General features: G+C 45.1%; 1 protein-coding gene across 2 annotated transcripts; it reads left to right on the forward strand.

Moving 5' to 3' along the window:
- VDAC1 (voltage dependent anion channel 1) lies at nt 1-27,764 on the forward strand. 2 transcript variants are annotated; one of them, XM_057735127.1, is made up of 9 exons: nt 1-107; nt 12,270-12,339; nt 12,866-12,915; nt 14,007-14,159; nt 14,253-14,305; nt 20,816-21,043; nt 24,013-24,163; nt 25,821-25,878; nt 26,820-27,764. In XM_057735127.1, the coding sequence occupies exons 2-9, from the start codon at nt 12,273-12,275 to the stop codon at nt 26,909-26,911; spliced, it is 852 nt and encodes a 283-aa protein (XP_057591110.1). In that variant the 5' UTR covers nt 1-107; nt 12,270-12,272; the 3' UTR covers nt 26,912-27,764. The 2 variants fall into 2 exon arrangements, with proteins under 2 accessions (XP_057591110.1, XP_057591101.1); XM_057735118.1 differs by having other exon boundaries at nt 22-107; nt 12,267-12,339.
- The last annotated feature ends 77 nt before the right edge of the window (nt 27,765-27,841 follow it).

The following is a 27,841-nucleotide window of genomic DNA, read 5'->3' on the forward strand; positions in this document are numbered from 1 at the left end:
GCCGCCGCCGTCCGTGCCGCCCCGCCCTCGGCCCCGCCGCTCGCTGCGTTCCGCACGCTGCAGCCCCCGCCGTAGCAGCCGCGGAGCCCGCTGCCGCCGCTTCTGGGGTAGGTGCCGCGGAGGGGGGCCCTGGCTCTGTCTGCGCCCCGGGTCGCGGGCCGGCCCCTGGGGAGTTGAGGGGGGAGCTGGGGCGGAGAGCGGGTGAGGCCGAGGGGCCCGCGGCCGGGCCGGGGCAGGGAGCGAGAGCGGCCCGCGCGGGCCTGGCGGGTCAGCGGCGGGCAAAGCAGGCCGCGCGGGGCGGGCGGCCGGCGAGCAGGCCCGGGCGGGAGAGCGGGAGGCTGGACATCCGGAGGCGCCTGCGGCTGGGGACCGAAGCCCGCGGGGAGCTGCGGGCGGAAGGGCACGGGCCGCCGCGGGGAGCCCCGGCCCGCCGCAGGTCTAGGTGACCTTTCTCGGAGGCGCCCTCTGGCCCTCGATCCCGCCAGCGCTGGTCGGGCAGGGACCCGCCCGCCGCCGGTGCTCGCGGGGCTGGGCTCACGGACCTGTGCGGGCCAGCCTGTCGCCTCGGGGATGAGCTCATGTGACGGCCGTGGCCCCGCGCCCCCGCTCGCCCTGTACGGTCCACGCCCGGAGAAGCTGGCGCCCGGCACTGTCCGCGCGTGCCAGCGCCTTCCGGGAGAAACGGGAGGCTGATAGTCGGCTTAGGCCGCAGGGGCCAGGGCCGGAGCTGGTGCCTGGGCAGAAGGTTAGGCCTTGGAATAGGAGGTCCCGCGGGTAGCGATGTGGTCTCCTTGGCCTTAGGAGGGGTTCCTGCCTGATTCGGTCGCTCATTTGTTCACCAAATGCATTGGTGCATTCAGGAAACTGGTTCTGAGCCCTTTGGATTTGAGGCACGCGGCATTAGTGACTTGTCCAAGGTCACACAGCCAGGAAGATACTAAACCTCATTTTATTTTTTTCGTCTGTAGAATGGGAGCAATCATACCTCTCCTTCACTGGGTTTTTGGGAGGAATAAAATGAGTCGATTAACTTGAAGTGTTCAGAACAGTGCCTGGTAGGGAGTCGGTCTTGGCCAAAATCTTGACACTTACCCTTCAGGCTTTTGGGGAGGATCTCGCCTATCCCTTGCAGACTGTTTTGCTCCACGTGGTGCTCTGGAAAGGGTTCCATAACGGTGGCCCCCCGTTATTTTAAACACTGTGATTAAGCATTTGTGTGTTAGGCATTGAGCAACTTTCAGAATAACTCAGAAAGTCTTTCAGCTTACAGACAGACAAGGTCAGGTTGGAGTAGGAAGTTGCATGTGAGTGCATTCCAGGGCTGAGCGTAGGCCTGTTCCACCTGAGACCCCCAGCCCCTGCACTAGCCTCGCCTCTCCAGTGGAGAGGGAAATGAGCACCTCCTTTGCCTAATATGCTGTAGGCAAGGCCAGGGCAGACCGCCCAGGGTCTGCCTTCTTTCCACCCCAGCTCTGGACTGAGTTCCTGCAGGGTCAGGCTTAACACAGCTTTGTTTTCAGTGCCTTGGGGTGGTGCCACCTGACAATCCTAGGTACTTAGAGAAGGGTCTGTGGGGGTGAATGTACTCTTGCTTTTTATCCAAGACTCGACTCACCCTTACTGACAAAAGAATAGATTTTACCATTCCAGTGTGTCTTATAGTCAGTGCTCATTAAGTATTTGTGGGAGTATTGAATGGGTATATGTAGTGGCTGCAGGCCCGGACCGTAGTCCCTTGATCTTGGACATCCTTTTTTAGGGACGCACACATCTCCTTCACTTTCAGAAAATATCCTTGCCTGGCAGAGCGTCACAGGTAACTAAAGAGCTGCAATGGTGTGTACAGCCCTAGGGCAGTGAGAGGCAAAACTGCTTTCTCATTTGAAATGATTGCTTTGAACATGTTATCCTTATTCTGTGACTTCTGAAGTCCTTTAGGAAACTTGTTGAACTGGTGTTTCTGGGCTTGTGGGGGAGGGTGACATTCATTGGTGAAGGGGATTCTCCAAAAGCCCCTGGGCCTGGTGCCTCTTCCCTCTCTGATGGGTGGCTTCTACTGGAGTTGTCCTGGATAAAGTGTTTGACCCTGGGTGTGTGGGGGCTGCTCTCAGTTGATTAGTTTATTTCAGCTATTCTATAGGCAGGGGCTATTTGTAGACAAACAGTGGGGCTCAGGAGGACCATATAGTTAGGAGTTGCCTATGGGCCTCTGGCCCCGCTGGAGTGTAGGCAGATGTGGACAGCCACCTCCAGCCTGGTGGCCATGGGGGACATTCACTGCCACCTTTACGGGTAAGATGCTCCCAAAGTCCATTTTGCCCTTGTTGGGATTTCTCAAGGTGTGACATCTTTGGTAAGAGAGAGGCATGTGTGGCTAAGAGCCAGCCCAAGCCTGCAGGCAGCCCCTCAGGGTGCTCAGGGTGGTCTTGGGCTCCCCTCTGGTCGGCACTGAGGAAAGGTGATCAGGGGGATCTTCAGCTGGGCCTGGGCACAATCCTGCATTTCCCTGCTTGCTCTCAGAGGGGTGAGGGTGAGTGGGAATCTTAACTCTTTACCCAGAACCATGCTGGAAAGAGTCCTGGAGAGCAGACTGAGCTCATACAGCACAGCTCAGACGTGAGCCACAGGCTCTAGTACAGGCCAAGTTACTTTCTTGTTCCTCAGTTTCTCCACTGTAAGACCGTGATCGTCATCAGTACAATCATTCTTTTTTTTTAAAGAATAAGTTTTTATAAAATTAATTAGTTTATTTTTGACTGCATTGGGTCTTCGTTGCTGCACACGGGCTTTCTCTACTTGCAGTGAGCGGGGGCTACTCTTCATTGTGGTGCACGGGCTTCTCATCGCGGTGGCTTCTCTTGTTGCGGAGCATGGGCTCCAGGTGCACAAGCTCCAGTAGTTGTGGCACTCAGGCTTAGTAGTTGTGGTGCATGGGCTTGGTTGCTCCACATGTGGGATCTTCCTGGACCAGAGATTTAACCCGTGTCCCCTGCATTGGCAGGCGGATTCTTAACCACTGTGCCACCAGGGAAGTCCCTAGTCATTCTTTATTGAGGGCCTGCCCAGCACCCTCCTGGCTGGTTGACATATGTCTTATGATGTTGAATCCACTGTCCTTGAAGCCCTGGGAGAGAGGTACTGTTGTTTCCACTTCACGGGTCATGAGACTCAAGCACAGAGTGGCGAGGTAACCATGCCAAGGTTACACAGCTCAGCAGGAATGCGGTTGGGATTCAGGGCCTGGTCTGGCTAGCTCTAGTGCTGATGCTTTCACCCTGCAGTTACCACTCCAAGGGGCCACTGTGAGGAGCTGACAGATTTGAGCGCCTTGTGAAAGGTGGAATTTGCTATTCAGAGGGGAAGCATTACTCTTTTACACTGATCAGCTTGAACATGTGCATGGCTGGGTGTAGGCTAGCTGTCAGTGGACAGCAGTCAGTGGAGTTACCCTATTTGTTGCAAGGACAGTGGTACAGGGCGTTTATCAGGAGAAGGGTCAGTTTTCCCTGGGATAAGGAGGGAGGCATTCTTCTAGGACCTGGCTGGACAATATTCAGCTAAACAATACCTCATTATGGTTGGGGAGAACTCTGGACCCTGTGGTTCAGGGTGACCTTTTGGCAGCCTGCACAGCAGCTATAATTATGATAAGAAATATATAAAAAGAAAATCTATAATAAATACTCTCTGTGTTTGTTACATATTTACTGGGTACTGGCCACTGTACTAAGTGCTTTATACTAGCAATCTCATTCAGTCCTCAGAATGATGCTGAGTTAGAGACTCTTTCCATGTACTGGAACTGAAGAAAAATGAGGTGCAAATAGGTTGTGACTTGCCCAAGATCTCATAATGAGAGTGGTGGAGTAGGATTGGAACTCAGGTCTGCTGGACTCCTGAGTCTACCTGCCCAAGCACTGTCTATTTTACCCCCACTAGGTCAAGCCAGGCAGCGAGGCTCCTGCTCAGGCAGGAGCCCTAGGTGCACCTGGGATCCAGACCTTGGCATGCTGCCTGTCAGCCCAGGTCTTTTCCTCTTGATGGGTGGGTAGGCAGGCAGGGTGTCCCCAGGTCAGCTACATTCTCTTGAGGCTTGTGGAAGGCTGTGCCTGTGGTGGCCCAACTCCCAGGGTATTTTAAAATAGAAGCAGCGCCTGGAAAGCCCGGCTGCCCTGTGTGAGACACTCATGGAAGGGGGAGGGAGGACAGCTGCACTAAGAGGACAGACCTACCAGAGTCTAGAGTGGATGGGGGTGGGGCGGGGAGTGGCAAAAAAGAATATCCAGAATAATGAACTGTGGTTGCACTACCACTTATTGAGCCCAGACATTGGCTTTGCCAGCATTCTGGAGATCCAACCAGGGCCATTCTCCTGGGCTGCCTTTTCTGGTGCGAAAGTGTGGGGTAGGGGTGAAGGGAGGCTTCTGATGGTGTTGGCCTCACACGTTGGCTTTCAGAGCAGCTCTGGCCTCCTGCTGCGGAAATTGCTTTTCCTGGTCCCCAGAGTTAGGAGGAGTTGCTTTTGCTCTAATCCCTGGCTGGTCTGATGCTCCTTTTATAGGCTGGCCCAGTTCTGCCCTGACAGACTGCCTAGAATGGTGTTAGAAATAGCAGAGCCAAAGGCTTTCCTACAATTCTCCCTTCCTGAGGGGAACCCAGGGTGGTGATGGTAATGGCGATAATGGCTGTGTTGGTTGGGGTCCTTGCGTGAGTCAGATGTATACTCCCATGGGTTAATTAGAGAAAGCATGATGAAGGGATCATTTGCAAAGGTATGGGCAGAGTGTCGGGGACTTGACAGGGGTGTAGCCATGGGTCCAAAGGGCTGGGCCCTGGGTCCTTTAGAACAAGGAGGGGGTCTTTTGGCAGGAGCTGTGGTGTTGGGTAGAGGAAAGTCACTGCCCACCTGAGGACCAACAGGGAGGGAGCCTGGGGGATGAATACCCCAACTTCACTCTCCCATCTTCTGCTGGTGCCCCCTATTTGCTAAGCCCAACCTATAGCCCACTGATAGCAGTCCATCATGATCCGCTCTTGGGGCATAGAGCAGGAGGAGGAGGAACGTGGATCCGGAGGGGCAAACAAAGAATATCCAGAATAATGGACTGTGGTTACACTACCGTTGAGTACTCACTGTGTGTCAGACATTTCTGCATGCTCTATGTGTGTACTGTACTTAATCCTTGTCGCATCGGCAGTAGAAAGGACTATTGTCAGCCCCATTTTATAGAGGAGCACCATGAGACCCTAGGAGTATAAGTGGCTTGTCCAAAGTCACACAGCTGGGACCTCGGCCAGGCTCACAGCCCCTTCCATTAGTCGCTGTGCCCTGCTACCTGGGCACTCGGATGGGTCGAGCAATGCCATGGCCGGGTGGCTCTTGGTGTTTAGGTCCTAGCCCTGTGATACCCTTGCCATTGAAAATGTCTGTCGACCCACTGGATGTTACCTGTGTTCAGAAGAGTTTTCTTCTCCGCTGTTCCTGACTGAGCCCTTTGGACACATGGCCACCCTGCTCTCTATCCGCCATTGCAGTGGTTGTTGGCTCTCTGAGGGCACCAAATCTCCCCTGCCTGGATCCTTCTGAGGGAGCTTTTGCAGAGAAGAGAGCATACTTCAAAGCGGGGGTTCTAATGGGTGCTTGGTGCAGGGAGCCAGCCCACTCTTCTCAGTGGCATCTGAGGGCTGCCCTGCCTGTGTGACAGGCAGTGAAAGGCTGAGGGGGAGGAAGGAGGCTTTTGAAAAAAATGCCTCAGGCATCTCTCATGCACGCTGAAGTTAGGGAGCGCTGTCCTACTCCTACTTTCTGGGCAGGGTGGCCAAAGCCACCCGTAGTCACTTGAGGGTAGAATGTGCCCTCCACAGGCCTTAGCTGTTAACCCTGCCACCTCAGTGTGATTCAGATCTGTTCTTGGAACCAGTATAGACACTTAGATGGCTTTTCCTTCTGGCATTTCTGCTGCAAGCAGCCTTTTGGACTGTGACTTGTGGAGTCATGAATGCAGGCAATGTGGCTTAATTTCGGACATTCATTAGCTTTTAAATTTTTCTGTCCTTAACTTAAATAAAAAGCATAAAGTACACAAACAACTTAAGTGATTAAGTAGAATCAAAAATGAAAATCCCATTTTAAGTTCACTCCTTTCCTAAACCCCCTTTCCTTTCTAGAAGCAGCTCCAAGGCAGCCACAATTTACAGGTTAGCTCACATCCTTTCCTTGCACATGCTTTTCCATCCATTCACAAATGTGGAACATATAAAGATGCATATGTCAAAAGATTTTCCTTCAGTCATATGGAATTATAGATTTTCTGTGGCTTGCTTTTTTCATTGAACTATTATCATAGGTAGCTTTCTATGCCACCATGTAGAAATCCACCTCATTCTATTTTTTTTTTATAACTAAAATTCTAAAATTTCTTCCTTTTCTTCTGCCAAAATAAAAGGGATGTCCCTTCTCTTGTACAAAGTGACTCCCTTCACTTGAGCTTCTGTATCACCTTCTCTTAACACCTCATTCTATTTTTAAAAAATTTCTTTATTGAAGTATAGTTTTAATTAATTAATTCATTAATTCATTTTTATTTTTTATTGGCTGCGTTGGGTCTCCATTGCTGTGTGCGGGCTTTCTCTAGTTGCAGTGAGTGGGGGCTACTCTTCGTTGCAGTGCACAGGCTTCTCGTTGCGGTTGCTTCTCTTGTTATGGAGCACAAGCTCTAGGCTCGCAGGCTTCAGTAGTTGCGGCATGTAGGTTCAGTAGTTGTGGTGCACGGGCTTAGTTGTTCCGAGGCATGTGGGATCTTCCTGGACCAGGGATCGAATCCGTGTCCCCTTCATTGGCAGGTGGATTCTTAACCGTTGTGCCATCAGGGAAGTCCCACCTCATTCTTTTTGATTACCACACAGTATTCCTTAGTTTGCGGCACCTTAATTTTTATTCATTTGTTTCCCTGTTGGTGGACATTTAGTTTGCTTCTGGGTTTTGTGTTAAAAATAACCCTGCAATGAGTATCCTGCCGTACGCATCTTTGGGTGCCACTGTGAGTGTGTTCCTAGCAGTAGAATTGTGGCTAGAATTACTGCATGTCTACTTAGGCACTGTCCAGCAATGGGCTCCTCAGGGGCTGTACTGTACATAGTGTTCCTACTTGGCGAGAGTGGGAGTGATCATTTTCCACACTAACAGTAGATGTTGTCATTTACATTTTTGTGAATCTGTTGGTTGCATGAGCTTCCCAAACACAGATGTGTCAGTCTTTCTAGTGTGGCTCCCTCAGGCCCTTTGAATAAAGTCCGTGTTTGGTTCCGAGGTCAGAAGTGGCAGTACTCTCTTCTGAAGGCGCTTGGTTGGCCTCCTCAACTTGAGTTCAGCTCTCCTTAGGCGGTTGTGGGGGGGGCCATGCTAGTGTGGGTCTCCCCCCACCCCCGGCCCCTGGTGGCGCTTCTCTATGGAGGGAGCGCCTGCCTACTGGTTACATTGTCATTTACTTAGTCCTTATTGTCAGATACTAAGTTTCCTTTCTTTCCTACTGTAACCATACTTTGATACTCACTGCACATTTACTCATTAAACAGACATTTATATTGAATACCTACTATGTGACAGGCCTTAGCATCTTTGTACACATAGCCTTTCCCATATTTTGGATAAATTTATGCATGCCAGGCTCTGGGATGCGTTGAATTCAAGGGTGTGATTTGGGGGTAGGTACGTGCATTTTGGGGGGAAGATGTGCGTTTTTTGGGGGTGGTGGGGCCCTGGGAGCAGAGCAGCCATCACTGCCATGCAGCTGATGAGTCCAGGAGGGGGTGTCCCCCCAGATGGAGTTTACATGTTATCCAGACCATACTGGGCCATGTACTGTTCTCTCCCCTCTGAGCTTCCGGTATGGGCTAGGTTTTCATTCCTCAGCTGGAGTTGAGCTTGCATAATCTGTTCAAGGTCAGCCAGGGAGTGGTTGGGTAGGTAGGGTGGCAGGCGGTGGAGGGGAACCAGTGCTTACTGTCTCTGGTGTGACTTACTCATCCTTCTCAGAGTCATCAGTGACTGCCGGCAGGTCTGCTCAGCCTGACCCTACCCATTCCTCGCTTCCCATTTGTGCTTGGGAACCGTGCTCCCAGGCGTTGCCTTGAAGCTGTCACCCAGGTAGAGGCCTAGGTTCCTGCCTTCCCCCCAGCAGCCTTCTGATTTCCATCTGTCCAGGCTGTCAGAATACCCTGCTTCATGCTCAGACTCTGGAAGCTGAGCCGCTTCTGCTGTTGCTGCAGCTGCCTCCTCCTCCCCCTCCCCCTCCTCTTTTCTTTTCTGTTGCGGTAACATTGGTTTAGAACAGTCTGTGTTTCACGTGTGCAACCTTATATTTCTACTTCTGTGTCCACTACAGTGTGCTCACCACCAAAAATTTAGTTTCCATCCATCACTGTACTGATCCCTTTACCCATCCCCACCCTCTCCCCTCCTTTTCCCTTCTGGTAATCGTTACTCTGTTCTCTGTATCTATGTGTTTGTTTTGGTTTGTTCATTTGTTTATTTATTTTATTTTATTTTTTTATATCCCATGTATGAGTGAAATCACAGGAAATTTGTCTTCTGTCTGATTTGTTTCATTTAGCATTATACTCCCAAGGTCCATCCATGTTGTCACAAATGGCCAGGTTTCATGATTTTTTTTTTAATGGCTGAGTAGTATTCCTGTATGTGTGTGTACACAGACATATACATATCTCCCCCCGCCCACACATCTTTGTTATCCATTCATTCGTTGACGGTGTCTGAGGTTGTTTCCATTTCTTCGCTATTGTAAATAATGCTGTGATGAACATAGGTGTTCATATGTCTTCGCAAATTAGTGTTTTCATATTCTTTGGATAAATACCCAGAAATGGAATTGCTCTATCATATGATAGTTCTTGTCTTAATTTTTTGAGGAACCTCCATACTGTTTTCCATAGAGGCTACACCAGTTTACATTCTTCCCACCAACAGTGTATGAGGGTTCCCTTTTCCGAAGATACGTGGGGTGGATGCTGCGGAGACAGATGGGGAGTGATCTGGAGCTGATTCAGGTAGCAGGAGGGGCCTGGACCAGGGTTCAGCCTCCAAGTGAGCGCAGGCAGGATGTTAAGTGAGAAAGTGGAATGCCAAATTCTCTCCCCCTCTAGTCCTGGCCTGAGAAAGCATGGATGGTAATTGTTATTTCTACAGTAAAGTTGTTTTTAAAGTGGGTGCTGAGAACTGTGTAGGGAACTGTGTAGGGTGCTGTTTGCAGTTGTGAGAAAGCTGAGCTTTTCAGAGAGGCAGAGCTGCTTCAGTCCTGTCAGATAAGTGCAGCATGAGATGAGAAGGTGGGAAAGAGGAAGACTGCACGGAAAGCAGAAGGGGAAGCTACAGCCACGCAGCCTTTGGGGGTCTTTGGTGAAGGGGGAGTCAGCGTCTTGCCCTCTCTGGTACGTGTTACCTCGGGGCCAGGAGTGGGTTTGGCGCCACTCAGCCTGTGGCTTCTGTGCGTCTTCCCTGCCAGCTGCTGTGCTGGGGCTGCAAGGAGAGCCTGGCCTTCCGTGGGCACCCTCTGCCGTCCCACCTCCCTTGTCCTGGCGTAGTAGTCTCCTCAGTGGCCGCTGCAGGGGGATGTTTGCGGTCAGTGGAGTGTATTTTGACAGGTGGCTTTGCTTTTCAGCTGCTTTTCAGTTTTAGGGATTAGAGAGGGATAAGCAAGGGCATTTGGGGAACATTAAATGATGAGTGTTCTGTCTTTTTCCTGAGGGATGGACCAGTCCAGATGTGAAAGCTGCGTGTGCCCGGTGAGGTGGGTCCTAGAGCCAGGTCCTCGGGAATGCCCTGAGCCCTGAGGTACAGGAGGTCTTAGCTAACCTAGATCTTGCCACTGGACTGCTCTGCCTGTCACCCAGCTGGGGCTGAGCTTGTGGTCCCGCCGGGAATGGGGCAGCCCTGAAGAGGGGTGTTCTGTCCGCTGGTAACTGTCATCACTGGTGTGTGTGGAGAATGTTCTCGGCTCAGATGTTCTGCACGTTTCCTTCGGGCTCTGTTACCATAGCCTGCAGTTCAGGGTTCTTTCATTGCTTCTCCTGGGAGGCGCCCAGGCCCACCTGTGGCTGGGGAATATCCCAAGGCAAGGGCTATTTCTGCAGGACCCGGTGGATGGTTTCCTGGTCGGTCCCTGGGATGGCTGTGCCTGTGGGGTTCATCTGGGGTGGAAGGGGAACAAGTTGGGAGAGGGGAGGCCGCAGACTCGAAAGAGCCAGTGGGAGCAGCCGGAAATGGGTCTTCCACCATGTTCTTTGTGCCCTGATCCTAATGTGGACTGAGTTGCCCGTGGTTCCAGCCTGATCATGTGCGAGAAATACAATAACAGCAACAAAAATAGGGTCGTGTAAACAGCTTACTGGGCTACTCCTCTCTGCTCTGACACAAAAGGGAGCTGGGACAGAATTAGCAAAACCTCTGAAAAAAGTAAAATAGGACCTGGAGCACAGTTTTATAATTTGAAATTGTGGAAGGTTATGGTTTTTTAACATTATACTCATTGGTTCTGTGGGCTCCCTGCAATGTCTTTGAAGTTAAGGCTTTGGTCAGGATGCAGCTTCCAATTGTGGGATCACTTGGACCACTTTTCATTGGGTTCCCATTTAACCAGGAACATGCCATGTGGGTGTTTATTTGTGTGAGTACATTTATATGTGACTTTAGGTGGGATGTATGCAGTTTCAGTTTGGTAATTTAGGTGTACTGTATTTAAAATGGATGGAACCATCCTCAGGTTAATTGAATTTCTGACTAATTGTGGCTAACAATTTAGGAGATGGAGAAGATGCAGAAGATGGTGATTTCTCGCGTTCCTCTCTCCTCTTGGATGGAGCATAGAGTGTGTGCCATCCAGATTAGGGTTTTAATTCTGTGTACATAATGTGTAAATGCAGAGCCTCCCAGCAATGAAGTTTGGTCCTCAGGGCAAGGACTTTTCTTTTCTTTTTTTCCCCATTTACTTTTTTGAAAGTGATGAAAATGGATAAAATATAGCCATGACTTGTGCCTCATTCTTATGAAATATCAAGCTCCCATTTCATTAAACTTGTGTTGTTTTTTTTTGACATAATATGATACTGAAAGAAGGGAAATAAAATTCTTAGAAAGATTTAAAAAGATTATTAATAGATGAGATTTGAATAAGACTGATCAAATGCTGGAATGGATGCTTTCTTTCCTCTTTTTTTTTTTAAAGCTCTTTGTTGGAATATAATTACTTTACACTGCTGTGCCAATTTTTGAGGTACACCAAAGTGAATCAGCTGTATTTATACATATATCCCCACCCTCCTGTGACTCCCTCTCACACTTCCTATCCTGGCCCTCTAAGTCATCACCCATCATCGAGTTTATCTCCTTATGTTATGCAGGAACTTCCCACGAGCTATTTATTTTACATTTGGTGGTGTATAAGGGCAAGGACTTTTTGAAGTTCTTGCCTTCCTTGGACACTGAGGTGTTTAATAAATGCTTGTTGACTGACTTAGTGATGTGCATCAGTGCCAAATAGTACTTTGATAGTTGGTTTTAAAAGTGAAGTCACAATGATGCTCAATAGATGTTTGTTCAAATTAAATTTGGGGGTAGGGTGATGTGGTTGCATTTCCTTCCATGTGAAGAATTTCCTAGTTAGTTAGGTAGGTTTTAATATTTTCTCTGTGAGGAATATGATACTCTAAAAGTGGGTTCCTGTAGAATGCAAAAGTTTTGTGAAAAGTTGGGTCCATTCTGACCCACATAGTAGGTACTCCATAAATATTTGTTGAATGAATGAAATCAGAACTGTATGGAAAATAGGTTGCCATGAAAAGCTCTGATTTCTTTTCAGTGTATTTAATGTTCTAGCAGTCAGTATTTTGTAAGAAGATATGCTTTATTGGCAGGAGTCCTGCAGCTCAGTAAAGTAGCTGGCTCATGGAAGTGTGTCTTTGGCAATTAATTCATTTAGCAAATATTGACTGACTCCTACTATATTCTGGGCCTGTGCTCAGTCCTGGGGGTGCCTGGAGAAGAGGTCCAAAGCCAGGTTGGTCTGCTATCAATAAAAACTTACTGGGTGTGTCAAGTTCTGGCCACAGAAAGAAGCAGGAAACAGCACAGGCCTCTTTGTCCACACCTGGGGGAATAAGATACCTGGAACTCAGTGCTGATGATTTTTATTGGTGGAAAATTAATATCTATAATTATCAGTGTGTTTATTCTGCTGGTTCTTTTATCATAGCAGAAGATGGCTGTGCCTCCCACGTATGCTGATCTTGGCAAATCTGCCAGGGATGTCTTCACCAAGGGCTATGGTGAGTGTTGCATGGAGTGGCCTTTCAGCTCAGAAACTGGGTTGGCATGTTTGATATTTTACCATTCACAGTTTAAGAGACTCGGGTCAGTCAGCTCTCCGAAACTTCATGTCAGGGAAAAAACATAAGCCTTCTATGGCCCGTAAAGCAGTTTTGGTTGTGCACCCAGTATGAGTATGCTTGTGAATTGCTGCAGACAAGTGGACATTCTTCCTTCCTCTCTGAGGCAGGAGCAGGTCTGTGGATGCCGCTGCAGTGCAGTGCGGCTCCTAAATTTAGCTTGTCCTTAGGCATGTGCTCTCGCTGTCATGCACCCTTTTCTCAGACTCCACTGGGAGTGCAGGTGGGGCCTGTGCCTGTTCTGTCTGCCACTGTTCCATGGCAACCAGGCTCCACACACAGAGAGGCAGGCAGCAGCAGAGAGCTCTCTGCACGCATGGCATTTTAAAGCAACCTAAGGGAGGCAGAGATGCTGCTCTCGAGTTTCTTGTTTAACCTGTTAACAGTTATCATGTTCTTTCTTTAGGATTTGGCTTAATAAAACTTGATTTGAAAACAAAATCTGAGAATGGACTGGTAAGTTGTCTGACCCATATGGAGCATGGGTATTTATTGTAGATCAATAAATAATAAATAACTTCCATCCGGGTAGCAAACAAAGGGACGTTTCTGATTGTGGCAGCTCGTGGTTTTCACATTCATTGCATCCTCTGTGGGTTGGGGGATCCAGGGGAACTATGTGACTAGGTCCCCAATTCAACAGCTGTTAATACTCATAAGGAATATGGGGCAGGTATCAGTTTCATTTTTCTTTATGTTGCTTATTTCAAAATTGATCTGTGTTTCATACCACATGGTTATTATTATTATTATTGTTAGAGGCGGGTTAATTTTTTTGAAATTTATTTATTTATTTTATTTTTTATTTATTGGCTGCATTGGGTCTTTGTTGCTGCACCCGGGCTTTCTGTAGTTGTGGAGATCAGGGGCTACTCTTCGTTGCAGTGTGCGGGCTTCTGATTGCAGAGGCTTCTTTTTCTGAGGAGCATGGGCTCTAGGTGTGTGGGCTTCAGTAGTTGTGGCACATGTGCTCAATAGTTGTGGCTTGCGGGCTATAGAGTGCAGGCCCAGTAGTTGTGGTGCACGGGCTTAGTTGGTCTGCGGCATGTGGGATCTTCCCAGCCCGGGGCTCGAACCTGTGTCCCCTGTATTGGCAGGCGGATTCTTAACCACTGCGCTACCAAGGAAGCCCCCACATGATTATTAAAAGCAAAAAACCAAATCTTAATAATCCCTTTTAGATTGTGCATGTGGCAGTTGTTGGAAGGAAGACGTTTTGGGTAGAATTACTGCAATGTCAGCTTTAGCTCAAAGCTCTTCCTCTGTACAAGCCTGGAGGCAGGACGGAAGGAGGATTGCCTTCCTGTCCAGACTAAAGAGTTACAGGGGAGGAAGGAAGCTTTTTCCTGATAAAGAATTCCCCGAAAGATCCCTTTACTTAGCAGACTCCACCAGTACTTTAAATATCTAACTGAATTATAGAATGAGCTTTCGCACCCACACATTCAGGGTCTCAACTCTTGCATAAAGGAAAGTGCAGTCCATTTAGGGGTGGAGCAATGCAGAATGAAGTGCTGGCATGCAGGCGGTGACTCTCTTCTTTAAAGGAATTTACAAGCTCAGGTTCAGCCAACACCGAGACCACCAAAGTGACGGGCAGTCTGGAAACCAAGTACAGATGGACCGAATATGGTCTGACGTTTACGGAGAAATGGAACACTGACAACACACTAGGCACGGAGATTACTGTGGAAGATCAGGTAATGGTCACCTGTGAAAAGATAGTTTTATTCAGTGACATCTGCCAGCCTGTCTTGTGACTAAATCTTTTGGTGAATTTCTTTCCTGTTCAGCTTGCAAGTGGCCTAAAGCTGACCTTCGATTCATCCTTCTCACCAAACACTGGGTAAGAATTTCATCTCTTTTCTCCAAAAGGACATTTAGCAGTGTCTTATAGTAAGATTCATTCTGTGCTGTTTGTTCTTATTCTCCTGGCCTCAGCTGTGGAAGCTATAGGATTTCTGGTCCAGTAATGTTCCATTCCACGTAACCAAGGCTGCTGGTCCTGTAAGTGGCCAAGACTCTAGGGCAGTGGGCAGCGTTTGGAAGCGAGGGTTAATGGGTCATTGCCAGCCCCATTTTTCAGGCTGGAGGGACCTTTCATGTGGGCTTAATTGCAAGGTGGCTCTTGAGACTGCACTTTCTTACTTCAGGCCCTCCAGCCACAGACAGGTTGGGCTTGCTGGTTATTGGGCACATCAGGAGATAAGAGGGCTTGTTGATCTGCCTCAGCTCCTGGTGCTTTTCAAAGTGGCTAGAGTGGGCTTCCTAGGTGGTGCAGTGGTTAAGAATCTACCTGCCAATGCAGGGGACATGGGTTCGATCCCTGCTCCAGGAAGATCCCACATGCCGTGGAGCAACTAAGCCCGTGTGCCACAACTATTGAGCCTGTGCTTTAGAGCCTGTGAGCCACAAGAGAAGCCACAGCAAGGAGGAGCTCGCGCACCCCCGCGCACCACAACAAAGAGTAGCCCCCTCTCTCTGCAACTAGAGAAAGCCCATGTGCAGCAACGAAGACCCAACACAGCCAATTAAATAAATAAATAATATAATTTAAAAAAAAAACAAAAAACAAACAAAAAAAACTACAAAGTGGCTAGAGAGAATCGGTCTCTTCTAGAACACACTCCTGTTTTTTTCTACTCAGAGCAGTGGGTCTTGTAGACCTGGGAAGGTTGTTTTGCATACTAATGACAAGGCCAAGAACATATATTGAATTTCATTTCTTAATTTTTTTACTTTTTAAAAAAATTGTGGGGACTTCCTTAGCAGTCCAGTGGTTAAAACTCTGTGCTCCCAGTGCAGGGGGCATGGGTTTGATCCCTGGTGGGGGAAGATCCTGCATTCTGCGTGGCATGGCCAAAAAAAAAAAAAAAAAAAAAGGAAAAATTGTGGTAAAATACACATAAAATTTACCATCTCAACCATCTTTTAAGTTTTTATCTTTCATGACTTTGAAACTTTCAAAGATGATTGGCCAATTATTTTGTAGAATCCTTCAATTTGGATTTGTCTGATGTTTTCTCGTGGTTAAAATCAGGTTATGCATTTTGACAACCATAGACATGATGTGTTCTGTCCACTTGGTGCATGACATCAGGAGCTGTATGTCATATGCCTCATTACTGGTAATGTTACTTTGGGCACTTGATTAAAGTGGCGTTTGCCAGATTTCTCTGTAAAGGTACTTTTTTTCTCTTTATAATTAATAGGTATCTTGTGGGGGGATGGTTTGAGACCATGCAAATATTCTAATTTTTATACTTTGAGTCACAAATATTAGCATCCATTGGTGATTCTTGCCTGCAAGAATTATGTTTGGCAAATGGTGATTTTCTATTCCCATCATTCCTTCTACATTTATTAATTGGGATTTTACTGAAAGGAAAGCTCTTCCTTCTCCATCTTTTATTTATTTGATCAGTTATTTGTATCAGTGTGGATTCTTGGACATTTATTTTATACTATGGATTATAACCCATTACTATAATTTGTTACTCATATAGTCCCAGATACAGCTGTTGGGAGTGCCTTCAAGTTGACATCCTGTGTGCTTTTGACAAGCCCCTGTCATTTTTTTGGAGCATTTCTTCAGAAAGTGTACTTGTTCTTCCCTAGCCCTACTAACAGCCATTTCTCCAAGGGGCCTTTGTTCTTTTTATTGAAGAATGGTACTTAGAAACTAAGATTGTGAGCACAAGATGTATTCATTGCTACTGGGTATTTGAGGCAAGTTTTGATGACTTGATGGATATTGGCAATGAAAGCTGGCTTTCCAAGGTGTCTGAGGAGTACAGCCTGGGAAAGTTTCCTGGCTTCTGTTAAGGAGCTGAGCATACATCACATTTGGATGAGGCTGCAGACATACCTCATCAAGGGACAGGCACCCACACTGAGTACCTACCACAGATAAAGCCAGCTTGTTAACCACAGATAAGCATATACCTCTCTCAGGTGCTTATCAAATTAGTGTTTATTATTTAAATAGCTTAAAAAAAACCCCAATAACGTCTGAAAGAGGAAAAGCTCCAAAGGCATAGAATGCTGTCTTAGAGCCAAGCCTGGAGAGAAACCTGAGTCGCTGCCACACCAGTGCCCACTCCCTGGGGACTTGGTGCCTCTGGGCAGAGTCCAGTGAGGTGGTGTGTGGGGGCACCATGGAACTGTCCAGTGTTGCTGGTGCACACCACTGGTCAGAGGCCCTGTCACAGGTGTCACATTTTGTGTCAGCAGTAGCGTTTTACCCAGTGGTTAAAAGATGCCTGGTTTTTACATGTTGTGGCTTCCCCCCTTTCTAAATGCCAGCCTCTGAGCAGCTGTGTGTTTTTTTTTTTAAGATTGTATTCTTTTTTTTTTTCTTTCAGTTTTTAAAAATTGAAGTATAGGTGATTTACAATGTTGTGTTATTTTCTGGTGTAGCAAAGTGATTGATTTATTTATTTAAATTTATTTATTTTATTGGCTGTGTTGGGTCTTCATTGCTGCACACAGGCTTTCTCTAGTTGTGGCGAGCGGGGGCTACTCTTCCTTGTGGTGCGCAGGCTTCTCATTGCGGTGGCCTCTCTTGTTGCAGAGCACGAGCTCTAGGTGTGTGAGCTTCAGTAGTTGCGGCACATGGGCTCAATAGTTGTGACGCACAGGCTTAGTTACTCTGCAGCATGTGGGATCTTCCTGGGGCAGGGATTGAACCTGTGTCCCCTGCATTGGCAGGCAGGTTCTTACCCACTGCGCCACCAGGGAAGTCCACAAAGTGATTTATATAAATATATATATTTTCATGTTCTTTTTCATTATGGTTTATTACAAGATATTGAATATAGTTCCCTGTGCTATACAGTAGGGCCTTGTTGTTTATCCATTCTATATGTAATAGTGTTTTTTTTTAAGCTCTTTATTGGAATATAATTGCTTTACACTGTTGTGCCAAATTTTGCTGTACAACAAAGTGAATCAGCTGTATTTATACATATATCCCCATATCCCCTCCCTCCCTATCCCTCCCACCCTCCATATCCCAGCCCTCTAAAGTCATCACCCATCATCGAGTTGATCTCCCTGTGTTATGCAGCAGCTTCCCACTAGCTATCTATTTTACATTTGGTAGTGTATATATGTCAATGCTACTCTCTCACTTCGTCCCTGCTTCCCCTTCGCCTCCCACCCCGTGTCCTCAAGTCCGTTCTCTGCATCTGCATCTTTATTCTTGCCCTGTCACTGGCTTATCAGTACCATTTTTTTAGATTCCATATATATGAGCTAGCATACGATATTTGTTTTTCTCTTTCTGGCTTACTTCGCTCTGTATGACAGACTCTAGGTCCATCCACCTCACTACAAATAACTCAGTTTCATTCCTTTTTATGGCTGAGTAATATTCCATTGTATATGTGTGCTGCATCTTCTTTATGCATTCATTTGTTGATGGGCATTTAAGTTGCTTCCATGTCCTGGCTATTGTAAATAGTGCTGCTGAGCAGCTGTTTTTTTCCATCAATCACCCTACCCTACTTGGTGCCAATTGGATGCTTTTTCATAACCCAGGCTCTTCCCCTAAAGAGCAGGCAGACCAAAATAGGTTTATTTTAAGTTTTTCTTATTGAGAGAGAGCTAGGTTTTTACTCGTTTCCTTCAAAGCTTGCAAAAATGCACAGAAGCCACTTGAACAAAAGTTGTAAGTTTCATTGTCACTAGGGAAGGGTGTTAGCTTTATTTTCACCTATGAGCTCTGAAATTTTGACTCATTGGAACTTGGAGGGTTTAGTCTTTAATTTTTTTTATTATGGAAAATTTCATACATGCAAACGAATGCAGAAAAGTATATTATACCTTCATCATGTTCTCATCACCAAGCTTTTAATAATTATCAACCCATGGCCAATCATGTTTTATTTATATATCCATAATCAACCCCTTCCACCCTCAAATTATTTTGAAGTAAATAACAGATATCACATAATTTCTTCTGTATATATTTTAATATGTATCTTTAAATAAGATTCCTTCAAAAAAAAAAGCATAACCACAATATCATTACATTGTGAGAATTAATCATAATTTCTTAATGTTGTCAAGTCTAGTCTCTAGATTTACATGATTTCATGAAATTTTTTTATAGAATCAGAAATTGTCCATGCAGAATTGTAAAAATTGGTTCATATGGCTCCTAGATCTCAGTTTTTAGATTGTTCCTCTATTTTTCCCCCTTGCAATTTTTTTGTTAAAACTAGGTCATTTATCTTCTAGAATTACATATAGAGTAAATTTTGCTGTTTGCATTCTGTGGTGTTAACTGTTCCCCTGTCCCACACATTTCCTGTGAATTGCAGTTTCTAGGGGCTTCATCACATTTAGATTCCACCGAGGGGTGGTTGTGCTGAAATATGTTTCACTAGGGATGCACACAGAAGGCCTGGTTTTCTCTTTTATGTTAGTGCCATTCATGATCTACTCATAAGGGGTTACAAATTGGTGATAATTCCACCTTTATCTTTCCTTAATTTTTTAGCTGGAATATTGCAATAAAGTGAAACTTCTTATCAACTCTTTGGTTATCTTGAGATATAGTTAGTATAGGAAAGGTGGGATACATGTTTCATTCCTTTTTTATTTACTGTTTTCAAAATAACAAATTGGTTCTCTAGTCTCTAAAGATGATCACTGTGTGTGTCTTGAGTGTCATGAGTTCATAGATTTAAGCATTTGATATGCTTCAGTTGCTGCTGATATTATTTTTTTTAAGCTCTTTATTGGAGTGTAATTGCTTTAGACTGTTGTGCCAGTTTCTGCTGTACCACAAAGTGAATCAGCTGTATTTATACATATATCCCCATATCCTCTCCCTCGAGTGACTCCTTGCCACCCTCCCTATCCCACCCCTCTAAGTCATCACCATTCTTCGAGTTGATCTCCCTGTGTTATGCATGCTGCTGATATTATTCTTAATGCTCATATTGTCCCATGTTTGAAGCCCTTGGGAGCCTCTTTTTTTTTTTTTTAATATTTATTTATTTATTTGTCTGCACTGGGTCTTAGTTGCAGCACATGGTTTCTTTTAGTTGCACCATGCAGGCTCTTAGTTGTAGCATGTGGAATCGAGTTCCATGACCAGGGATCGAACCCGGGTCCCCTGCATTGGGAATGCAGAGTGTTAACCACTGGACCACCAGGGAAACCCCTGAGGGAGTCTCTTCATCTTAGCTCTCAAGTCCTTTTGGCCCAACCTCAAAGTCTTTGATAGCTTTGATAGATGCTTCAAGCTCATTTGGCACCTTTCCTGCCCCAACCTGTACTCTGCAATTTTCCGAGGAGTGCTGGTTCCTCTTAGGAGGGAATGGTATTTAGGGCCCCCAATTTGGCTGCTGGGGATGAAGCTTTCATCTCAGTGTGAATGAAGCTGGGGTGAACAGGGCTATGTGGTCCTTGAGCCTTGAAGCATATATGGTTTCTCCTGTGGTCTCTGCTGAGAATGTTTCTTGCTGTGAAAGATGTCCATTTTGCAGTTGAATGACAGAAACAATCAGGTGAAGATAGTCTAAATTATATTTGAGAGATGTGCTCTTGTCTCTAATGCTGATTTTTGGTAAAAGGCAGGGTGATAATATATTTGCAGGTGACACGGCTCACCTGCCCTTCCTGAGAAATGCTGGGTCTTGAGTATTAGTCACGGGAGGCACTGATCTGGCTGTGTATGCAAATCTGGGATCAGCAGACTAGACCTGGGGTCTTGTCCAGTCCACCAGGGCTTCCTGGCCCCCTATGACTGTAGGGCTGCAGGTTCTACCTCACTACCCAGTTCTCTGAAATATATACTCATTGGGATCTCATGGATACTGAATTAAAAGCTGTCTAACTGTTGTATTTACGTAGAAGGGATTTAGTATTTGTTTCTTTATTTACTAAGTGAGCCACAAAGTAAGAAGAAAACTATCTCCTTAAAAGCTGCTGTTTAGATAGCTGCCTTCATGACAGATGTATCTTTTCCACAGACTTAGAAAATAGCAAAGATGCATCTGTTTCATAATTACATGGTGGCAGTCTCTGTAATGAATGCCACTACATTAAGCACAGGGAGAGGACAGTATAAATTACTTAGCGCTCCTTTTTCAAGCTTCTCTTTCCTGTGTTCTTGCTTCATTACGGTGGCATTTCTGCATTATTCTGTACTCCGGCTGAAGAGAGGTTGCGTTCTGCCCATTGTGGCACAGCAGCTGCTCACGGGAGATCTGGGGCCCTGACTCTTTGCCTTCCTACCCCCCTATTCAAATGGGGATTATTATTATTATTAACTTCTGTTTCTTGGCATGCTTGTTGCTAGATGAGTTAGCTCCTGATTTTAATACAATTTCTTTTCCTCCAGGAAAAAAAATGCTAAAATCAAGACAGGGTACAAGCGGGAACATATCAACCTGGGCTGTGACGTGGATTTTGACATTGCCGGGCCTTCCATCCGGGGTGCTCTGGTGCTGGGTTATGAGGGCTGGCTGGCTGGCTACCAGATGAACTTTGAGACCGCAAAGTCTCGAGTGACCCAGAGCAACTTTGCTGTTGGCTACAAGACCGATGAGTTCCAGCTTCACACTAATGTGTAAGTATACGTGAGTGTGTGCAGTCGTGGGATTGTTTTTCATGGTTTTTTTCTAAGCTTAGTTTTTAATCACTGTGAAGTCGGTTTGTTGGAATCAGATGATCCAAATGGCCTGCTAGTATTTTTCTTGTTTCCCACCTACCCATTTCTTGAAGTGATGTAGGTTCTTCCTGTTCTGTGAACAGTAAATGTTGTTCCTGGTACACACAGGATGACTGATTAGTTATCAAGGGCATGATGTCAATTCACAGGAGTGTCCCTTCCCTGCAGCTTTATGGACATTTGAGGTCCTTTTACTTTAGTTTAAAAAATGGGGGGGTGGGGCGGTGTAGCTCTTTCTTTCTCCGTATATTGCCTGAGGACCAGCTTGCTGTGCTTAATGAAGTGTAGGCACGGGAGACAAATTACGAGATGATTATCTCAGTTAAATACTGAGTGTCTTCTCTGCATGGCAGAACATTTAAAAGTTTATTAACTGGACAGTATCAGGAAGGGAAGAGAAAATTACAGGGTAGGTTAGAGAGAGCCCTTTGTAATCAAACTTGAGAGTTGAAGTAGAGTGCCAATTTATTTATTTATTTATTTATTAAAGATTTATTTGATTATTTATTTATTTTGTTTTTGGCTGTGTTGGGTCTTTGTTGCTGCGCGCCGGCTTTCTCTAGTTGTGGCAAGTGCAGGCCACTCTTCATTGCGGTGCTTGGGTTTCTCATTGTGGCTTCTCTTGTTGCGGAGCACAGGCTCCAGGCTCGCGGGCTTCAGTAGTTGCAGCATGTGGGCTCAGTAGTTGTGGTGCACGGGCTTAGTTGCTCCGCAGCATGTGGGAACTTCCCAGCCCAGGCATCGAACCCGTGTCCCCTGCATTGGCAGGTGGATTCTTAACCACTGCACCACCAGGGAAGCCCTAGAGTGCTGATTTAGATTTAAGGGAAACAAATTTCATCCATGAAATCTCTGTAGACATGAAAAACTAATGGATGGTGCAAGCTGGGTACAAATTTACCAAATTTCTCTCTTTCCACTAGAGGTCACTAAAGAAGTGATTTTTAAAATTTAGAGACAAGTCAGTGGTATTTGGGTCTAAACTAGTAACATTCCATAATAAAAATTTTTGAGGAATTTTTATAATTAATAAATTAATATATAATATGATATATATTAATATAATAAATTAATAAAATTTGAGTCATTTAAAAACTAGAGATGGACAGCCCAGTGGTTGGGGGACGGGAACAGGGAGGGTGTCATTTTGAAGAGGTGGCACAGGGGAGTTTGGTAGTGGGACTGCCTGTTCTGTATCCTGGCCACATGAGTCTGTTTATGTATTAAAATTCATAGAAATGTATACTAAAAAAAGATCAAAAAAGATTGGTAAATTTAAAAAAGATAACATGCAAAAGACCCATAGGAAAAATATCACATGCATAGAAGTGTTTTTTAATTGAGCGTTTTGGCTGGCATGGAAAGTGCTTCTTTGGTTTGGAATTGGGAACTTGCACCACTTCTAGGAAGAACAATGACTGTTGGCTGTTTTCCTTACCTGAATTGCAAGATTTTTAATAAGCGGACATGGTTTATTTTTGGAACTGGCATGGAAGCAGCTGACACAGCTAATCTGGGTTGCTCTGATCTTGCAGAAGCCCAGATATATAACACATGTTCTCTGTGCTTCATATAGATGATTTTTTTACAAGTTCCCTCTGTTTATGGTTTAAAGAGTTCAGTACAGAAAGGCAGTGTTGCTGGTTTTAGAATGTATTGAAAAATCTAATGTTGAGACACATTTAGGTCCAAGAAAATTTCCCCAATTGAGTTATACCACAGTCACTCGGAAATGTATTATTTTTGATAAGCTGCTGTTTTGTAGTATGTTCAGACTTTCTGAAGAAGTCAGGATCTCTGTGAAACAGGTGGTGTTTAGGCTTTTCCTGTACTTTCTGGAAGCACAGTATCTGTCTGGCTGAATTTCAGGGGAAAACTTAAGAATTTAGAATGTATTTAATGAGCATCTACTTTAGGGAGAGTGTATTAGTGAAGAGCAGAGTTTGCAATGAAACAGCAACAATTTATTCTTGGGTTAGTGAATTCTAAGCTCTTTGCTGGATTCTAAAGCATATGGGCTTTGCCTTAACAGTTTCCAGTGTCATTTCCACTGGAAACACCCAAATGATGAGGCAGAACTTTGACATTGTATTTTATGTTTAAAATGTTGCGGGGGGGGGGGGGGGGTTGGTATCCCTAGAGGCTGGGGTCAATATGGTGTGTTTGGAAGGGAGGAAGGAGTTTGGCTTGCTGGGTTTCATTCCATTTTTGAAAGACAGAAACATTTTGTTATGTAGCAGGTTGCCCCATTCCAGATCTCACCAGGACCATAGATGTTGCAGCAGGGGCCGACAGTGTGCATAGGCCAACCAGCCAGAATTGTAGGTTAAGCTCTTTCGTAATTGCTGTTCCTCCTAGGTGATGGGTTCTGGCTGTGCCCTCTCCACAGTGGATGCAGCCGCTGGTGCTAAGGGTTATAGGCTGCCTTCTGACGGGCATGAATGGCCCAAAGTTTCTTGCTGTTTCTGGCTTTGTTCTCTCTTTCCATTTTTATAATAGAGCATTTATAAAAGTAATAACCTTAGCAGCAGAAGAAAGAAATCACTCAGAATCCAAAATCCCAGTGCCCTAGTTACTGCTTTTATTTTAAAAAATATTTTGGAAGTAAACTTCAAGTTCCATGAAGCCTGTAGTTGACTGAGCTGCCTCTGGGTGTTCCCAGTGATGGCTGAGATTGCCTTTCCCATCCTCTGAACCTTCCCAACCCTGGTGTCTGTGTCATCTATCAGGCTTCTTGTAATTTGGTGCCTGTTTTGTGATCAGTTCCGTCCATTTACAACATCCTTGTCCTGTTAGACTGGGGCAGCTTGGCCCAGATCGGTCCACCTTCCTAAGCTGCTTAGCATCTGTGCTGTGCTTATTTGCAGAAATGATGGGACAGAGTTTGGCGGCTCCATTTATCAGAAGGTGAACAAGAAGTTGGAGACTGCTGTTAATCTGGCCTGGACAGCAGGAAATAGTAACACTCGCTTCGGAATAGCAGCCAAGTACCAGATCGATCCTGACGCGTGCTTCTCGGTGGGTACTTGTGGAATCATGTATCCGTGAGACCTTACCTGACCCTTAGGTTGGAATCCTTTTGGATTGATGGAGTTCCATGCTTTGGCTAGAGCTTTTCTCACTGTGAACAGCTTCACAGTGAGTGAAACGATAATAGCAGTAGTATTTACTATGGGTGCCAGGCATTGTATGGAGCCCATTATATGTGGATTACTACATTTAATTCTTATACAACCCATTTGAGATAGGTGCTTTTTTTTTTTTTTTTAAATTACTCCATCCATGTTTTCACAGATGAGGAACTGAGAGCTTAGAGTGGTTGAGTAACTTCCCCAAGGGCAGGCAGTTTGTGCTGGGGTTTGTGTTAGACCCAGACTGCCTTGCTCCAGAACCTCCTTCTCTAATCAGTCCCTGGTTCATGCTGCGGACTGTAAAGGGGATTACCTTGAACCTGAAGATTTTAAATGTTCCTTTCCCCCTCAGATTTCATTCTTTTGCCCAGTTCCTGTACTGCATATTAAGAAATTAGGCCCTGGCATTGGGTGGTTGGCATCTTACCTTGCAGACTCTGTAGCATAGTTCGTGGACCCTTGCATTGCTGCATAGTTTTTGCATTAAATCCTGTCAAGCTCATGTTGTCACAGGGCACTGCCAGCTGTGGGGTAGAATGAGGAAATCTCATGTTGCAGGATGGTTTCTGGGCTGACTTGTGTAATTTACAGACAGCCCATTTTAAGTCTCCTGAAATAGGAACTGAATTTGGCTTCCTTAATTTAGGCACTTTAAAACAAAGGAAAAGGGGCCTTGTTATTTGGAGGGCATGGGCAAAATGGAATAGCTAGATGGAGGCCTTCCTTTCTGTGTTTTCCTGTGGGAGATGCTGGGCATGCGAGCAGGAAACACGCACCCTGGTAGCTCTGGCTTTCTCCAGGACTTGGTATTTTCACAGCTTGAGCTTGCTCTGCCCCGACCTCTCTTTATTTCCCCAGAAAGGGGTCAGGAAGAGGCACAGATTTCCCTACAATGCAGGCAGAAAAATAAGGGCAAAATTATTATTGACTCCACTGCTTTATTGATTAATTGTTAATTGGCATTCACTAAGTGCTGAGATTTAAGTGATTGCCTAGGTCATTTTTTTTGCTTCAAAAATTCAGGCTTGTCAGTGCCAAATTTTCTTCATGACAGTATGATTTTTGCTTCTGTTTTTCATGAAGAGAAAATTCAAAGTGTTCTCCCATTTTAAAAAAAAGCCACAAAACCCCATCTGACATTTGCTGTTTTTCCTTATCCCAACAAATAGATCTTAAAGAAATCTTCTATACAAGTCTTATGTCTCTGACCATAAATGAAGGTGTCTTCACCTGTTATAACTTAAAAATACAAACCTACTAAGTATAAATGGAATTGGGCACACATGCTATAGGAATCAAATGTAAATTATAACTTCCTTTTAATTGAAAATTGTGTTGTTTCTTTGCGTTACTCTTGAGACCTAGTTCCTCAATTTGATATATTTCATATTGAATTTAATGAATCCTATAAACAAAGTGGTCATGAAAAAAGCGAATTTGATACTGAAGTCCAGAGTTGGTTGATTAAAAAGCTCTTATTCAGTTTGGAGACAGAAACATGAAGTACTTAAACAGTTTCACTCTCTTATCTTTTCCTTTACTAGGCTAAAGTGAATAACTCCAGCCTGATAGGGTTAGGATATACTCAGACCCTAAAGCCAGGTATGTGTTGATTGTGTGAAATTAGTTCTTCATCTTAAAAAAGATGTGGTGCTGGTTTGCTGCTTTGTGTTGTTGCTTATAAAATGACTGTATAGTACATTGTAAACAAGTGTATATAAAGTTTTATAGTTTAATGTTTGTAAAGGAGTGCAGAGTCATTATAAAACATTTGAAGAGTAGAAGTAGTAAGTAGGAGGAAAAAGGCCAAGGCTAACATATATTACATTTTTGGTTATTTTCTTCCATTCTTTTTCCCAGTGTGTACCTAATGCTTGATACTTACTTCCAGCAGGTTCTTAAAACTAGCCTATAAGTTATTCCCATTGTAAACCTGGTTTGTAGGTTTCCTCTGCACAGTTACCTATGCCAATCCATAGTATGTTACAGCTATAGGAAATAATACCCCCTTGGGGTTAGTTTGGTCAAATTGGGGCTTTGAACTCTGGAAATCTAGGGTCACATGATGGCAGAATCAAGCTGTTCTAGAGAAGATAGCATTTTGTCGTCTGTGTGCGTGCGTGCGCGTGTACATGCTGTAAATGGGAGCGTAAGACCTCAGAGTCTGATTCATGGTTGGGGTTTCATTTCAAGAGGCTTTTGCTAAAGAAGTTTACTGCATGGTGCTGATTTTAGATTCATTGTAGCGGGGATGATGAGAGGATAAAGGAAGGTGGAGTCCCTAAAGTGGATTTGGGTGGGCTGTGGAATAATCATTATTGTTTTATAAGCTCATCCTAGGCTACCTCATCATTAGTCAGATGGTGTTGCGTAACAGGGATTGAAGGGCTGTGTGGTTTTGCTCCTGCTGATCACACTCAGCTGGAACAGGTTTTGAATCTGGTGTGGTGTCACCAGCATGCCCCAGCGATCCTCCATTGCTAACCTCTCTTTTTTTTCCTCCCTCTCACCTCCTTTCCTCTTCCTGATTTCTCCCCCGGCAGGTATTAAATTGACACTGTCAGCCCTGCTGGATGGCAAGAATGTCAATGCTGGTGGTCACAAGCTTGGTCTAGGACTGGAGTTTCAAGCATAAATGAATACTGTACAGGCGTTTAATTTTAAACTATTTTGCAGCATAGCTACCTTCAGAATTTAGTGTACCTTTTAATGTTGTATGTCTGGGATGCAAGTATTGCTAAATATCATGTTAGACTTCCAGGTTAAAGATGATTCAGCTTTAGGGTGTTACCTTTTCAGAGGTACAGAAGAAACCTGATTTCAAAAAAGGTTCTTTCCGCTGTAGACTTGAGGGGGAGCTTGCTGGCCCCTCTAGAGATGTCAGGTTTCTTTTTTACCTAGAAATGGCTGCAAGTGGAAGCTGATAACTTGCTGGCACTTTGTAATTTGTAAATTCATATTGAGTAAATGAATGAAATTGTGACTTCCTGATAACTGAACCTTGGTTTCCTACCCTGAGGAGAGGCTCTTTGTTTGATGGTGTGTACAAACTCATCTGAAAGGGACTTTTTTTAGGCAGGGACTTTTTTCACCCCAACCCATCACCTCTTTTACACCAAAAGTAGTCTGCAGGGCGTGGTAGCTGTTTCTTTTGTGCCATTTTGGGGTGGAGAAGGTGGATGTGATGACGCCAATAATTCAGAACTTAATTCCCTCTCATGTTGTGGTTTTTTACCCTTGCACCAGAGTATGAAATAGCTTCTAAGAGCTCCAGCTACAAGCTGGGAAGAGTCTCTGTGACTGTATTCACATGGTGACAACACTCAGAATCTAAATTGAACTTCTGTTGTATTCTCGCCAGTTTATTTTTTAGCAGTTTAATGGGTACATTTTAGAGTCTTCCATTTTGTGTGGAATTAGATCCTCCCCTTCAAATGCTGTAATTAACATCACTTAAAGTAAAACTTGAATAAAATATTGAAACCTTATACATCTTTTGTTGTCTTTATTAATAAAAATATAAATAAACAGGGCATATGTTTGGTCTTGTTCTTTTGTCCCTTGT

This window comes from Hippopotamus amphibius, chromosome 1 (genome assembly GCF_030028045.1).
Source record: "Hippopotamus amphibius kiboko isolate mHipAmp2 chromosome 1, mHipAmp2.hap2, whole genome shotgun sequence".
Taxonomy (NCBI): domain Eukaryota; kingdom Metazoa; phylum Chordata; class Mammalia; order Artiodactyla; family Hippopotamidae; genus Hippopotamus; species Hippopotamus amphibius.